General features: G+C 35.5%; 1 protein-coding gene across 3 annotated transcripts in view; it reads right to left on the minus strand.

Annotated features, from left to right (window-relative positions):
- Positions 1-16459, minus strand: part of Poc5 (POC5 centriolar protein) — a 39845-nt gene extending 23386 nt beyond the window's left edge. For 2 of the 3 annotated variants that reach the window (XM_076856086.1, XM_076856085.1), the window contains exons 1-4: positions 16298-16459; positions 12373-12468; positions 6873-7020; positions 4026-4109 (exon numbers count right to left, since the gene is read on the minus strand). In XM_076856086.1, coding sequence (XP_076712201.1) covers positions 4026-4109; positions 6873-7020; positions 12373-12456 — 316 coding nt within the window. In that variant the 5' untranslated portion in view covers positions 12457-12468; positions 16298-16459. Of the gene's footprint in view, positions 1-4025; positions 4110-6203; positions 6282-6872; positions 7021-12372; positions 12469-16297 lie in introns of those variants that run through there. The other variant, XM_076856087.1, reaches the window with a different exon arrangement.
- Between the last annotated feature and the right edge of the window lie 714 nt (positions 16460-17173).

Here is a 17173-nt window from a genome sequence, read left to right on the forward strand (position 1 = left end):
TTCAGTATTATCATTGATTTAGGATTAACTGGCATGAGATACCTCCTACACTCCCCTCACCCCAACAAATGACCCCTATCCCAAATAAGAATGCTTTATATATCCTAATCCAGCCTGAATTGCAAGTATCATCATCCATATCATCACATTAACATTAATTAAGTACTAAGTTCCTATAATAAAAATGTTGAAAGGTCAACTCTTATAACACATGCTACCCTAATGTTACCCAAATAATACCTAAGAAGTAAGTATAACTATCTTTATTTTAATGAGAAAACTAAAGCTCAGAAATAATTAAATAATTGACCAATGTCAGAATGATCCTATATAGGTCATTACTACTTTATTATTAACGTAACTTATAGCATAGCATAATCATCACCATTGCATTAATTCTACTGCATCCTAATCTTGCCCCAAAGACAGTTTAGTAATAAATGATTTTTTAAGTCATTCTGGTACATTAAAAAAAAAGCTTCACATAATGTTCATACTCTTCTTTTTACACAAAAATTTGGCATAAAATCTGTAATGATTATGCAGTGAAATATGAGAACACTAGGATAGGTCTTAATATGGATAAGATTCAACAATATAAATAGAGAGGGGCTAATAATTTAATTTAATTTACCAGATTCTCTGTTGTAAGGCACTCTTTTAGCTTTTAACCTGCTGGGTGAGAAATACATACATCTATCTATACACATGTACTTATATAAATAAGTTCCATCACTTGCCCTTTTACAGGGAGGTGGGGAAGAGCCTGAGCCATAAAAAGAACTCTTGCTATCTCTAAAAAGCACAAAACAAAATGAAATTAAACCTTTATCTCTCACCATGCACAAAACTCAACTCAAAGTGGATCAAGGACCTAGGAATTAAACCAGAGACCTTGTGCCTAATGGAAGAAAAAGTAGGCCCAAATCTCTATCATGTTGGATTAGGTCCCAACTTCTTTAATAAGACTCCTATAGCACAAGAATTAAAACCAAGAATCAATAAATGGGATGGATTCAAACTAAAAATCTTCTTTTCAGCAAAAGAAACAATCAGTGAGGTGAATAGAGAATCTATAGAATGGGAGCAAATTTTTACCATAAGCACATCAGATAGAGCACTACATCTAGAATATATAAAGCACTCAAAAACCTTAATATCAAAAAAAAAAAAAATCAATAAATGGGCCAAAGAACTGAACAGACACTTCTCAGAAGAGGATATACAATCAATCAACAAATATATGAAAAAATGTTCAACATCTCTAGTAATTAGAGAAATGCAAATCAAAACTACTCTAAGATTTCATCTCACTCCAGTCAGAATGGCAGCTATCAAGAATACAAACAACAATAAGTGTTGGCAAGGATGTGGGAAAAAGGCACACTTATACATTGATGGTGGGACTGCAAATTGGTGCAACCAATATGGAAAGCAGTAGGAGACTCATTGGAAAACTTGGAATGGAATCACCATTTGACCCAGCTATCTCACTCCTTGGTTTATACCCAAAGGACTTTAAAAACAGCATACTACAGGGACACATCCATATCAATGTTTATAGCAGCACAATTTATAATAGTTAAACTGTGGATTCAACCCAGATGAAGTTCAGTAGATGAATGGATAGGGAAAATCTGGTATACATACACAATGGAATGTTACTCAGCATTAAAAGAGAATAAAATCATGGCATTTACAGGTGAATGGATTGAGTTGGAGAATATCATGCTAAGTGAAGTAAGCCAATCCCAAAAAACCAAAGGCCAAATGTTTTCTCTGATATATGGATGCTGATCCATAATGGGGATGGGCCAGGGGAGTATGGGAGGAATGGAGAAACTTTAGATAGGGCAAAGGGGAGGAAGAGGAAGGAGGGGGCATGGGGGTAGGAAAGATGGTGGAATGAGATGGACATCAATACCCTAAGTACACATATAAAGACATGAATGGTATGACTCTACTTCAAATACAATCAGTGACTTGAAAAACTGTGCTCTATATGTGTAATATGAAATGAACTACATTCTGTCATTGCATATTAATAAAAACATTGATTCTCAGCACTACATAAAAATAAAGAAATAAAATTATAGATATTGTGTCCATCTACAACAACAACAAACAGACAAACCTACTCTAGAAATTGTTGAAGTTCTGTAGATTTTTAATTGTTGAAAAAATATAAAAAATCACAGTAAATAAAAAATTTTTAAAAAGAATATAAATGCAAGTAGACTATACGGGTCATAATACACAAATTTAATGCAGACATTTCTTCTATGGTAAGAACACAGCTGACTGATACTGGCCAAATTGTATTATTATATTGTGTACATGTATGAACATGTAATAACAAATCCCACCATTATGTGTAAGTATGATGTATCAATAAAACATGTGGAACAAAAAAAAGCACAAAATAGAAAGTTTAATATTTTTATCACACATTTATGTTTGGAATTAGAGACTATCACCATTTTTCATGTATCTCACATTTGTTGTGAGTTCTAATAACCAGGATTGAAGGACTTTGCTCTCTTCCTTACTGAATGAATAGAAGACAAACCTACTAGGGCTGGGGTTGTGGCTCAGTAGTAGAGCACTTGCCTAGTATGTGTGATGCACTGGGTTCGATTCTCAGCACTACATAAAAATAAAGAAATAAAATTAAAGATATTGTGTCCATCTACAACAACAACAAACAGATAAACCTACTCTAGAACTTGCTGGAGTTGTGTAGATTTTTAATTGTTGAAAAAATATACATACCCTCTAAGAAACAGAATCATGTAAGAACTTGGAAGGCCTGTCCAAGATTATATTGCCAAAGACTTATTACAAGTAAAGAAAATAAAGGGTAGAGACATTTTTAAAATGGTGGCTTAAATGGGTTCCACATAGAGTAACATTGAATCACATAATAAGGAAAGTATTCCATTTTTATTTTAAAAATTATTCTCAATCTGATTCTAGTATGCTTTTAGAACCTTAGTTTTCTTTAGTCTTATGTTTCAGAAAAACTGTAATTTTCTCTATTTTATTTTATTAAAAAATTTTTTTTAATTGTTGATAGACCTTTATTTATTTATATGTGTTGCTGAGAATCGAACCCAGTGCCTCATACATGCCAGGTAAGTGCGTTATTGCTGAGCCCCAGCCCCAGCCCCAGCCGACTCCATTTAATTTTAAATATCAAAAACCTTGCCATTTTTGTAATACTTTGTTTTGCCTAGAGACCATTAACATTGCTAATCTCTCCTTTCAAAAAAGAAAAAAGCTGATTTTAGGCCCAACACATCACCACCCAACAATGTTGTGATAAAACTTAATACTTTGTTTTCAATATATTTATTTTTACCATTATATTCATATTTTAACAAATGCATATTAATTTTATATTCAATAACAACTGAAACAAGGTTTCTTTTTAAAATAAATTTAAGCTAAAAGTGAACATATATTAAAAAAAAACAGTAAATTAGAGAACAGACGGTATAAAGATATGACAGAAGCCATTACATTGATATACATATGCCTGAAAATTGGGAAATAGTGCACTAGTTTACAAAAGATTTAAGTTAGTCAAGCTTTCTAACATCCCACTAAATCTTTAAAACTGGAGCTGGAGTTGTGGCTCAGTGATAGAGCGCTTGTCTGGCATGTGTGAGGCCCTGAGTTCGATCCTCAGCACCACATTTTATATAAGTAAATAAAACAAAAGTTCCATTGACAACTAAAAAATATATATATAAAAAAATCTTTAAAACTACTAATTTTCTAACTTAGCTGTTTTAAAACAGAATACTGAATACTATGATGCATTAACCGGTCTTAATTGTACTATTTTGAAATTTACTAAGTTATTTTAAATATTATCATTTAAAATAAATTGGTAACATTAGCACTTAAAAAATCCTGCCAGTAAGTAATATGCTGATATTATTTCCCTTATTATATTGATAATGTTTATCAAACCACAAAATCTTGCATATTAATAAAAACAAGCTAAGGAAAGGTCATACCATCTATCTTTGAATGACTGGAAATATTTAAATCAGATCCTTTTCCAACTTCCATTGCAGTTTCTCTTACTGCAGAGCTGCTTCCTGCTGAAAAGAAAGTTTTATGTTTATTAAATGGAACCACTCTTAAATGCTTAATTATATATACCTAATTAAAGAAGGCAGTAGTATGTAAGTAAGATTTTAAAACAAAGAAACTACAATATATGCTGGTGAAACAGGAACATTAAAAGAACAAGAAAGAAAAAAATAGAAAAGCCTTATTGTATCATTGATAAACTCAATCAATGAAATATAGATGAAAGAATTCAGTCTATTACAGCATTCAATTCACACAAAGAGAATAAGTGGGTAGAACTGAGAAATGGATTTGTTATCTTCTAATGACACTGGGTATTTCCTGTGCCTGTGCTTTCCACTAGCTGCAATCAAACCAAAGCATTAGCTCTCCCCAAACAAGGATTTCTCTGCTTCAAATTCAGAACCTTTAGTCAATACAAGAAAAAGCAAAATAGGGAACCCTCACAAGACTGGCATTAGAGGCTTATATATACTTTCCCAACTTGAACACATCCTACTTACACCAGGTGACTGCAATACCAAGAACAGAGAACACGTGATGATAAGCTTACAAAGTCCATTCTAACAAAGCCTGCATCTGAATCAGGATATATACTTACTATATGTTGTATATTTTAATCTTAAATTCTTTTTGGGAAAGGCAGAACATAAACAAATAAGTACTATCTTACGTGGAAGAAAAGAGCAATGATCTTAAATGCCAGATGATTACCTTGAAACGTTGGCGAACTAGGGCAAGGAAAGGAGTTGTGTTACTAGTAACACCAGGAGTATTGCTGGCAACATGAGAGGAGACCACCTTTTGGTAATCACCATAAGGGTAGAGGCATATAGAGCTACAGTATCAATTTTCCTATTTAAATGTATAAGAGAGTATGTAGTGTTTTGGGTTTGCTCAGTAGGAATTGCATGTTGAAGTACTTAGTGTAATCAAAACATGATTTAAAAAAAAAAAAAAAAACATGATCTAGACCACTGATGCAGAATGAAAAAATCCAAGGTTCCTATCTTTTGAAGGTAATAAAATGTAAGTAGAAAATTTTGTCAGAATTAAAAAAAAAATTTTTAAGGTTCTAGGCCTGCAGTCCTATTTGTCATTCCAACACAGACTGAAGACTGAGGAGCAATGAAAAATTGTTGTGAACAAGCCGGCCACAGTGGCACATGCCTATAATCCCAACAGCTTGGGAGGCTGAGATAGAAAGATTACTAGTTCAAAGCCAGCCTCAGCAATGGCGAGGTGCTAAGCAACTCAGTGAGATCCTGTCCCTAAATAAAATACAAAATAGGGATAGGGATGTGGCTCAGTGGTTGAGTGCCCTTGAGTTAACCCCCAGTATCAAAAAAAAAAAAAAAAAAAAAATTTGTGTACGGAGGGTGAGGAACAGAAACTAGAGCTGTGACTTCCTGAAAATCCAGGAGCTGTGTGTCTCTTGAGTTGTTATGTCATGTGCCTTCAAGAAAGGGATCCTTATGTCTACATAAGTATAAACCTACAAAATGCTATCTGTCCATTATCAGGACTATCTGAGGAAGGCATTCTGTGCCTTTGAAAGAACACTTATTTATAGTTAGCTGTTTGGGATTTGTACTTTACTGAATAAAGAATGGATAGGTCCTCCTTTCTCTAACTTTCATTCAATTAAAAAAAAAATTGTTTCCTTTTAGTTGTCAAAGGACCTTTACTTTATTTATTGATATGCAGTGCTAAGAATCAAACCCAGTGCCTCACACATGCTAGGCAAGCGCTCTACCACTGAGTCACAACCCCAGTCCCCCTTTCACTCATTTTTATCAGCTATTAATTTTGTTGTTGACACAGTCTCATATATGGGTACATCTTTCACTAATGTTCTCCCACGAACAATCCTCTATGCCCAAATACTGCTGAAACAGTACTGATATGTGTTTCGTAAAGTAACTTGAGAGATTCTAAGGCTACCTAGGGACAACCTTTAATATAGGGTTAGGGCATTTAGTTTCTGTTTTTTGGGTTTGTTTTTGAACTCAGGGGCACTCAACCACTGAGCCACATCCCCAGCCTTACTTTATATTATATATAGAGACAGGGTCTTACTGAGTTGCTTAGTGCCTCACCATTGCTAAGACTGGCTTTGAACTCTTGATCTTCTTGTCTCAGCCTCCCAAGCCATTGGGATTACAGGCGTGTGCCACCACGCTTGGCTAGGGCATTTAGTTTTAATCCAGCCATAAAACTGTGGAATAAGAACTCAGATGCAACATTAAGAGACATACAATTGCTATAGCAGTGCTTTAACTGTATTACTTTTTATAAAAGGAAGAGTTAAATGAAGTTGGGCTGAGGATATAGCTCAGTTGGTAGAATGCTTGCTTTGCATGCACAAGGACCAAAACTTTTAAAGGTAAAGTGGTATACATAAAAACTTAGTCTTGGGCTGTAGTTGTGGCTCAGTGGTAGAGCACTTGCCTAGCACATGTGAGGCACTGGGTTCAATTCTCAGCATCATATTAAACAAACAAACAAACAAACAAATAAAATGATATTGTGTCCATCTACAACTAAAAATTGAAAAAACAAAAAACCTTAAGTCTTAAAAAAAAAAAAAAGAGTTAAAATAAAAATCCAGCCAGGAATAACATGGTAAAATGTAAAAAAGATCCCCTACAACACATTAATGAGAAGAATTGGTGATCTGAAGAGACATTTTCAGAATCATAATACAGTATCATTATTAAATTTGAAAATATCTTAAACTAACAGATATTTAAAAAAATATACATAACCTTGATTATGAAGAATATTATCAATGGGAGTAGGACTTCCAACTTCTGGCACCACTTCTGCTTTAGGATGAGATGGCTGTGACTGTGAAGTACCGGATTCCATATTTGAAGTCACTATAGCGTAACGAAGTAGTTCTTCATATTCTTCCTATGAGAAGCCAAAAATCAATATTGTATTTTAACAGCTATATTGCATAAAACATTCAACCTGACTGGACCTTTTTGTTAAGAAATTTAATTACCATAATAGATTAAAGTTTATCACAATATAGTTTTAGCATTTATTTCAAGCTTGAGTCCTTCAAGTGCTTCTTGTGTGAGTTTTAAATTTATGATTAAAAATGTAATCTAGAAGTTTGAAAAGGTGATAGATTCTGTTAGTGATTCAACACAATCAAAATTTATCTACCATTTCTTTCTTATGCTTTAGATGAATTTAACTGAAGATGAGGCATGCTACTAAAAAACTACCATTTTGACTGCCTTATAATGAGAATCAGAAACTTCTGAGTTGATATTATGTAACTAAAATAAAAGAAGCAAATTGGATACTTAGGCTTATAAAATTGCACTGGCCTTTTATCTCCCTCTAATTTTAAATGTACATTTGTCAAGCAGCTAAATTGGTTTCACTAATTTTGAAAAGTAATGTCACATATTTAAGTTTATAAAATAAATCTATGATTGTAGTTCTGTTTTAATCTGTTTTCATACTGAACTTTAAGTAAAATTGTTTGGAAAAAAAAAGGTTTTATGCTGGTCTGTATTTGAAAACTGTTAGTCTTTGTGTCAATAAAATAAAAGAGTGAGTTGGTTTGAGTGTTAAACTATATTACATATTTAACATAGACACTTATATTCAGTAAATATTAGATATACCAAATACAGATTTTTTTTTTTTTTACAGTGTATGGTAAGTTTAACAGCAGAAGAGAAACAGAGACATTCTAAAGAGAACCTTTAAGAAAATCTAATCACCAGAATTCCCTTTACATCGCTATAATCAACTTCTTTTCTTTTTTTCTTCCTGTACTGAGGATTAAACCCAGGGGAACTCTACCATTGAGCTACACCCACAACCCTTTTTTATTTTTTATAGAAAGGGTCTTATAAGTTGGCCGGGCTGGCCTTTAACTTGCAATCCTTCTGCCTTAGCTTCCTGAGTTGCTAGGATCACAGATATGGGCCATCACACGTGACTATAATCACCTTTTTGTTAGTGATGTCCCTTTATCACAATAAAAAGACTTTTCTGAGTTTTAAATGGACATTTTCTGATAGGAAATAAAAGTTAGTATTTAGTTTACGGTTATCACTAAAGCAGAAGGCTCTTAACAGAAAAAATCATTTAGAATAGCAACATACAACTCTGCTGCAGGCCTAACCATGAACCCTCATGGAGGAATGCTTATCTTGCTCATTGTGCAGCAGGGAAGTCCTAACATAGAACACTATGTTTTGGGACAAAGTGCTGTCAGAACACTGGCAAGCACAATTTCCTTGCTCATTTGATAAGTTATTCCCCTGTTGGTGTGGGGTTGGATTATGTGGTAGTTTCTGGCCTCTTGGGTGTTTTGGCTTCCTTAAGATGATATGTATGTATTACCCCTGGCCTATCATGACTATTATATGTAAATTGGCACATACCTGCTATAAAAGTTATTTTTGCTATGCAATAAAGCAGATGCTGTTCTCTGAAATAGTCTCCGGAGGGATTTCTCCATGCCCTCAAGCTCCCCACAGTAGATGTTGGAGGGATAAGCCCCCCAGCACAACTCTAATTTTTATGTTGATAAAAGTAATTACCATTCTTTCAATGGATTTAAATGCCCTTAAATTTAAAAAATATACTTATTGAGCCATATGTTTTCTACTTATTAAAATAAAGTTCCCAAAGAGATTGATAAGTTAGGGTTATACACAGGTATTTGTTGGTTCCTATAAACCTGAATGTATATTTATTAGTTTATATAATAAAGTAATAATATATACAACATAAAGGATTCAAGTGTATATACTCTCTATGGTGGAAACTGCTAGTGGTCCATTTCCCCTTTATTCCTTTTAAGTTAATAAAGTTCCAGGGTTTGACCTGGGCAAACGGTCACCCAGCTACATTTCCTAGCCTCCCTTGCTGCTAGGTATGGTGAAAAGACCTGGTCTCTTGGGATTTGAATGGAAATGATGTGTACAGATGTAGGTGAATTACTTAAAAAGGAAACTGATTGTTTTCTGTTCCTCTCTTCCCATGGACTAGGGGTGGTAGTAAGCCAGCAAACATAATCACAATACAAACACAATCAATACCCTATAGGGCATGGCAGAGCAACAACAGAAAAGACAGGTCCTCAGACTTTTACAGAGGAACAAATTTTAAGATATTCAAGACATTTCTTATTTAGTTGTTAAAGCAGCCAAAAAACAAAAACAAAACCAACCCTAACTCAAACAAGCCTTTAATTTTGGCTAAGAATATATACAAGTATAGCTGTTATAGACTGAATGTGTCCCTTCAAAATTCACATGCTGAAGCAAGAAGAAACATCAGAGAGCTCGTGTTCTCTCTCTCATGTTCACTTACTACACCAAAGAAAGTTCATGTGAGGACAGAGTGAGAAGATAGTCAGAAGAGAGATCTCACCAGAAACTGACCTGGCTGGACCTTGAGCTGGCACTTTTATCTCCAGAACTCTGAAGAAATAAATTTCTGTTGTTTAAGTCCCCAGATCTATCTATCCACCCACCTACCTTTTTTTTTTTTGCAGGCTAGGGATTAAACCCAGGGCCTCACATATGCCAAGCAAGTGTTCTCTACCACTAAGCCACATCCCCAGCCCTCTATTAAATTGTTTCTAATTTTTTTTTAGTTGTGGTTGAACACAATACCTTCTTTTTATTTATTTACTGTTATGTGGAGCTGAGGATAGAACCCGGTACCTTGCACTAACCCCAGCTCCCTCTATTGTATTTTTAATGAAGGTCCAAGCTGACTAATAAGAATGCTCTTAGGGGATGAGGCTGCTCAGTGGCAGAGTGCTTGTCTAGCTTGTGTGAGGAACTGGGTTTGATCCTTAGCACTATATCTATCTATCTATCTATCTATCTATCTATCTATCTATCTATCTAAATAAATAAATAAATAAAACAAATAGAATAATGGCATGCTGTCCAGCTGCAACTACAAAAAAAAAAAAAAATGTTAGGGTTTCTTCCCTCTGGTGGCAATTAGCCAAATCAGCTCTGCTCAGTTAACTTAATATTATTTCACAGACAGTAGGCAGGGAGGGGAAAGTAGAAGTCAGTGGCTTTCATTTGTGGCTTTTAGCCTGACCTCTATCCTAGAACAGAGAAGTTTAAAAAAAAAAAAAAAAAAAAGAAAGAAAGAGAAAAGAAAGGAAAAGGAAAAGAAATCCAAACATAATATTTCAAAGTTCTCACAATAATCACTAAGACTCAAAGGGGAGATAAATAGGTATATAACAATAATATTCAATGATCATATGAATTCTAACTTATTTTGAAGAAAGATTTGAAAAATAAATTATTTAAAGAACTATTTTTGAGTTTTATATATGTAGATGTGCAACAAGTGGGGTATTTTCAGTTAAGGATTAGAATAAATAACATTGTTTTTCTAAATTGTCAAAGATAACCTGTCTTAAGGTAAATAACAATCCTAGAGTAAGAACTAGAGCTTTTAATTTTGGCTGATCCCCAAACCCCAGTGGTTGCATTGATATGACCTTGAAATACAGTTCAAACCATACTTTAACCATCTGAGTTAGGGAAACTTGCTCACAGATCAGAGTTGTGCTTATGAGAAATTATCAGCATATAATAAGCACCACAGATATTGCCTCAGCATTTACCATCTTCTGGTTTATGAAGCCATCACATAATATAGACAGTAACCAAAAACCCCTTAAGAGGAATAGTAGTTTATGAGGAATTTTTGTATTAAATGTTTGATTTTACATATTTACTATGTATGTAAAAGTATGTATTTATTTTGTGATATTTTAAAGGGTTTTTTAATATTTATATTTTAAAGTTTTTCTAGAATAGAATCCAAAATAACAACACTGAATTCATAGGAAATATGTGAAGGCTTTCAAGTTTATTCCAACAACCAGTAGGATCAAAAGCTGAGGGTTACTAATAAACAGATTCTCAGCTGGACTGACATTATAAGCAGGTAACCAACTATACAAAATAATTTCTGGTAGGTCTAGGAGGCTCTTACCTTTATCTTTCTCAAATTCCATTCTAGAGATTTATTTACAGATTGAATGACCAACTATAATCTGGGGATAAAACCCAGGGCCTTGCTATGCTAGGCAAAAGTGCTCTATCACTGAGTGACATTCCCAACCCCAATATTTATTCTTTAGTTTAAAACTTTGATTCTAGACAAAAATGACAATTTAAGACTTTAAAGGATATTTGTATTTTACTATAAATGAATTAATAAGTTCTTAACTGAAGGAAGTTTGGATGAAGTAAAGATGAAAGGTGCAAAAATGCATTGTCACCTCAAAAGACAGCACTACACGGGAAAGATACCACCAAAAGGGAAGGCCAAGATGACATATTTATGTCACAATTGTAGACCAATTCATCCTAGTAAATGTTCAGATATTTTTTCAGTACCTCCCAATTTCTATATCTATAATTTCATATAATAAAAAAACCCATTTGTTCAATAAAATATTTTTCTGAAATTTATCTCATATTATACACAATCAATGAACTTACAAACACAATGTGCAGCTTTTCCACTTTTAAGTGATGTTAACCATAAAACTTAAAGTATACCAGGTCGGTATTCTTTCATTTAAAATATAACAGAAATCTGAGTCTGTATTTTTGATGATGAAACAAAAATAAAAGAAATAAAAAGTATTTCATGTAAACACTACCCCTTCTGCAGTCAACTTCTCTGTCAACGTCCAGGGCCTGTGCAAAAGACTCTGCTGAATGTTGTGGCAACAAGGACTAGAACCTGAACAAGTAGAACACAAGGGAGTCTCAGGCTCCAGAACTTTGGATGGCTTAGATACTGTCTCAACTTGCATTAAAAGTAAAAGTTTCAAAACAGGTAGTAGGGCCGGGGCTGTGCTTGTGGTAGAGTGCTTGTCTACCACATGTGAGGCACTGGGTTCAATCCCCAGCACAACATAAAAACAAATAAATAAATTAAATAAAGGTATTAAAAAAAAAAAAAACAAGTAGTGTATGAAAAAATATCAGGAAACATTTTTTTCCTTTTCTGTTAGTTGTATTCTTTGTTCAAAAAAATGTTTGAAGAGTTCATGACTATTTTTCTGAAAAGTTAAAACAATGTGAAGTAACTCCCAAAAATCTTAAATATTTCCCAAAGTTTATATTATTGTCATCTGAAACACTCCATTGTAAATGAAATGAATGAAGAATTTATGCCTGGTTTTCCCATAAATTATCACCTGTTTAAAATAAAAAAAGTCATGACATGTCTTCCTACCTGAAGATCTGCAGAGACAGAACTGACTGGATCGGAGTCATTTTGTAAAACTGGAACTGAGCATTTGTCCTCATCTGATGACATTCTGCAAAAATACTATAAAATGGTAGAAACTCATTTTAGCATTTTCCCTTGACATTTAAATTAAAATGGTTTTAAATATATATTCTTACCTGCAAATAATCTTCATGTTATGTGTTTAAAAAAGTATTCATTTAATATATTGAGAACTTTTACAAAAAAATCACTGGGCAAGGAAAAAATAATGTTTATATGTAGTAAAATACATGAAAAGTCAAAGAAAAGTGTTTTAGAGAAATTCCCATTGGGGTCTGTTGAGAATAATAGATTGTGATCACTGTTCTTTAGCAGTGTGTGACAACCTGAATCCTGTGTGCTTTCCTGTGAGATACTGAACCAACAGAAAATGAACGATTTGCATAAATTCTCTTCTGGGGAAACCTACTTTTTGAGAATATTATATTAAGAAAAGCTAGCTTATACAGAACTGATTCAAATACACATACAGAAAAATTATTGAAATTCCTAACCAAAACAAATAAATAGATAAATATACCTTAAAAGACAAATAATGATTATTTAAACTATGTGAACACCAGTTAATGTTAAGACATTGGTGAGGAACTGTAAAATGAAGTCCCTATATTGTAAACCATCTGTGAAGTGGTGTGCATATATGCATATATATATATACACACACACATACATACATACACACATATATACACACATGTATCCATGTCTATATATACACACATGAAAACATATATACACAGACATACACATTTATTTTTACATTTATATAATATAAATGACAGATGAAAAACTTGCTGTTAGACCCTAAAATAACAGAGGTACACAGTACGGAGATAGAAAGGAGATAGAAAGAAGGGTAGGATTACATGAGTGTGAAGAATTGGGAAAGAAGCCAAGGAAAGTTTTTATAAAAAAGATGGCCCAGGTATTGAGAACTGAAAGACGAGTAGGTCTCATCCTGAGAGATGGATCAAAGATAAAAAGGATATTGTGGGCACCAAAGCAGCATAAGCAAAGACAAACAGGCATGGTACAAATGCTAAGGACAACAAGAAGTTTGGCAAGGTTGAAGTGAAGAGTACAAAGAGGGCTTGGCTAAGGATGAAATGAAAAGGTAAGGAGCAGTCAGATCATGGAAGAAAATGATTTGTCATATTAAAAAGATGGATTTTTATTCTAGAGAAGTTATTAAACAGGCCCCACTGGGGATATCTCTGAAGCATTTTTCTTTGACCTTTCATGTATTTGACTGTACTATAAACTCACTTACGTTGGGATTGAGTATTTTTTCTTGCCTACCATATCTGATATTAAACTCATTGTTCCTCCTCCCAACCTGCTTGTCTTCTTATATTTCTTACCTTAGCAGTAGCACTATAATTCTATTTAGTTACCCAAGTCAGAACCTGGAAGCCATCAATAATTCCTCTCTTTCAGGTTGCCTCTGAAACACTGGGATAAAACTGCAAGTGCACAGTACAGTCAGCCCTCTTTGCATCCGGGGTTCCACATATGTGAATTAAACTAACCATGAGCCCACAATATATTTTTTTAAAATTGCAGATATACTAAATGTTAAGTACAGACTTTTTTTTTTTTTTTTTTTTTTTTTTGGTACCAGGGATTAAATCCAGGGGTGATCAACCAGAGCCACATCCTCAACCCTTTTTTATTTTGAGACAGGGTCTTGCTAAGTTGTTTAGGGTCTAAGTTACTGAGGCTGGCTTTGAATTTGCTACTATCCTGCCTCAGCCTCCCAAGTCACTGGGATTACAAATGTGTGCCACTGCACCCTGTGTACAGATTTTTTTCTTGTCATCATTCCCTAAAAAATATAACATGACAACTATTTACCTAGCACTTACATTGTATTAGGCACTATAAGTAGTCTGGAGATAATTTAAAGTATACGGGAGGATATGCTTAAGTTATATGCAAATACAATGGTACATTTTACCATTTATAAAAGAGAATTGGGCATCTACAGATTTAGTTGTCTCCATGTATGGGGGTGGTTCTTGGAATCAATCTATCATACTAATATTGAGGGACAATTGTATATGGCTATACTGGCTAAGAAGTACATGACTCCAAGGACTGCCATTTATGATGACTAAAATGTGAATACAAGGCAATAAGAAAGTAAAGTGAAGCAATGTGTGGGAGTCCTCTACTGGAAGTATAGGTTGGCGATCCAGTCTGAGGAATCATTAGCATAATGGGGTCTGCCAAAAAAATGGGAATGGGTGAGATGACCTATTACAAGTAGTACAAGAAAATTCTTATTCTGAGGATCAAACATTTGAATTGCATTTTTAGCATAAATGCACTTGTGTGTTTCTCTAGAAAAAGGACCTTTAGCTTCCAGTATGTATGTGTTCAGAGGGTATCAGAACCCTAAAGTTAAGGAGTACTATTGTGAATGAGAAGAGGGTTAAAGCCATAGCTGCTAATATTTAAAGTGCAAGAGTCAGGAAAGAAGACTGAAAAGGAAGTCAGAATAGCAGAACTATGAGAGCAATGTCACAAAGACTTCTGGAAGGGATGAGTCAGTCACATGCCAAAGAAAAATGACCACTGCCCTGATTTTGGCAATCAAAAAGTTGCTGGGACATTTGCTTGAACAATTTTGTTGGAAATTGGAACAGGTCTCTATCACAGTGGGCTGAAAAACACATGAGACAAGGACATTGAACTAGAAAGGGCAGATTCAGAAAAAAGTGCAATATCAGAATGGAAACATAGGCTACAACTAGATTGCCGAAAGGAATTTCAATTTTATTCAGCATTACTCTGAAAGATAAGTAAACTAAAACTCTCCATGACTGTCTTTAGTTAAGCCAATTAGAGAGGATCAAATGAGCACATATCTGCAGCAAAGAATGGCTGCTTCACTGACTAACTCTTCCACTGTGGTAAGTTGGTTCATTTATTTTTTCATTCACATTTTCCTTTAGGATTTTTTTGCAGATCCTGTAAGTAACAGGAAGGGGGAGTGATGTGATTGATGCCAATCATTTAAAAAAACGAATGAGCTGGTAAGTATGGGCAAATCTCAAAAACTGTTTCTTAAATATAGATACTGCATAAAAAAAAAAAAAGATTATACTTTTGGAAATTTGCTGTTTGCCAGCTACCCTGCTTATGCTAACAAGGTGTGACAATTAATCTGAACCCCGGCAACCAGTAACATTTTCCATAATGTTTCTAGGTTCAGAAACAAAGCAGAAAAATTAAGATTGCTTTCATGGGTGGCAGATATACACTATTCCAATACATTTTCAGTGTTCCCTAACATAAGGTATCAGGAACCACAAGATAAGAAGTTTTGCATGGTTCTCAGTGCCATAGGTATAACGTCCTGGCAATTACCCGGCTGACAGGGAAAGAGGAATTCTGGAATTCAAACGCAACCTCAAAGCTGCAGAGGAAGAAACGTGCAAACTGGCAGCAAGGGGACGACCCCAGTGCCCTTCACCGATCCTAGCTGCTGAAAGGAGGGGGAGTGCGCTAGCCCCTCTTCAGGGCAGGGACTAGAGGTGGGGGGAAAAAAAACAGTCGCAAGTAAGCAAAGGGATATAAGCTTTCTTCCATCATCTTCCAATCGAGCCCTGTTTTAGTCTAAATCTTACGTTAAAATAATAAAGCGTTATACCTGGTTATCCCCCGCCCCTACTGTTTAAATGACCAGAACCTAAGACGACAGTAACTGGTACACTTTACCACCCTTCCCTCCAGTCCTCTCTTCTCGAAAGCCTCAGAGGGGAAAAAAATCTCGACCCTGAGCACAAAATGCTCAATCGTCCGCTCTCGGAGAAGATGCCCCCAGGGTCTCCCGGGTGGAGGAACTTTAAATCTCCCACCATACCTCGGCCAGCGATGCAGGGCCCTCGATGCAGGGCCCTCGGGGCGCCACTATCCACCCTCTGGGCGCTCCACCAAATACCGATTCCTCACTCTTGTTTCCTTGCTGCGTCGCGGCTGAAACCACAGCAATCCCTGCTGCTACCTTAGAACTAACTTGACAGTTTCAAACTGCAAGGAGGAATTAAAGACAGCCCTGTGCATTGGCCCCCAGCGTCAGCAATCTGCCGTTTGATTGGTCCACGGACAGGGGGCGGGGCTTTGGGCAGCCGCGGGACAACCCGGAATTAGGCGATTTAAGAGAGCTCCGCCCCTTGGTATGGGCTGGTTCCTAAGGGCGGGGTCCTAGGGAGCCCCGCTCGGGCCCGGGGAGAATTGCGCGTGCTCACTTCTGTTCTGCAGAAACGGTAGCTCGGGAAACAGGTTTGGTTTGGTTAGAGGTTGCTGAGGGGGACTGACGTCTGTCAAGACAGAGTTACTATTGGCTTTCAGCAACGCCAGCAGCCTAGGCGTGGGTCATCATTATTTAGTCTAAATAAGAATCCTCTGCGTCCATAGCTACTTTACAGGTGGTGGAGCACGCCTGTAATACCAGCGGCTCGGAGGCAGAAGGATCTTGAGTTCAAAGCCAGCCTCAGCAAAAGCGAGGCGCTGAGCAATTCAGCGAGACTTTCTCATTGAATAATATACAAAATAGGGCTGGGCATGTGGCTCAGTGGTCTAGTACCCGACTGGCGGGGTCCCCCTGCCAAAAAAAAAAAAAAAAAGAGTACAAATTACCGATCCCCTTGTTAATTTCTTGAGTCTTGGATAAAGACAGTGAACTTGAATGTTTAACAAATACTGCCATTAATTCTGATGCAGAGATGTGGGGGTTATG

Source organism: Callospermophilus lateralis, chromosome 5 (genome assembly GCF_048772815.1).
Source record: "Callospermophilus lateralis isolate mCalLat2 chromosome 5, mCalLat2.hap1, whole genome shotgun sequence".
Classification (NCBI taxonomy): domain Eukaryota; kingdom Metazoa; phylum Chordata; class Mammalia; order Rodentia; family Sciuridae; genus Callospermophilus; species Callospermophilus lateralis.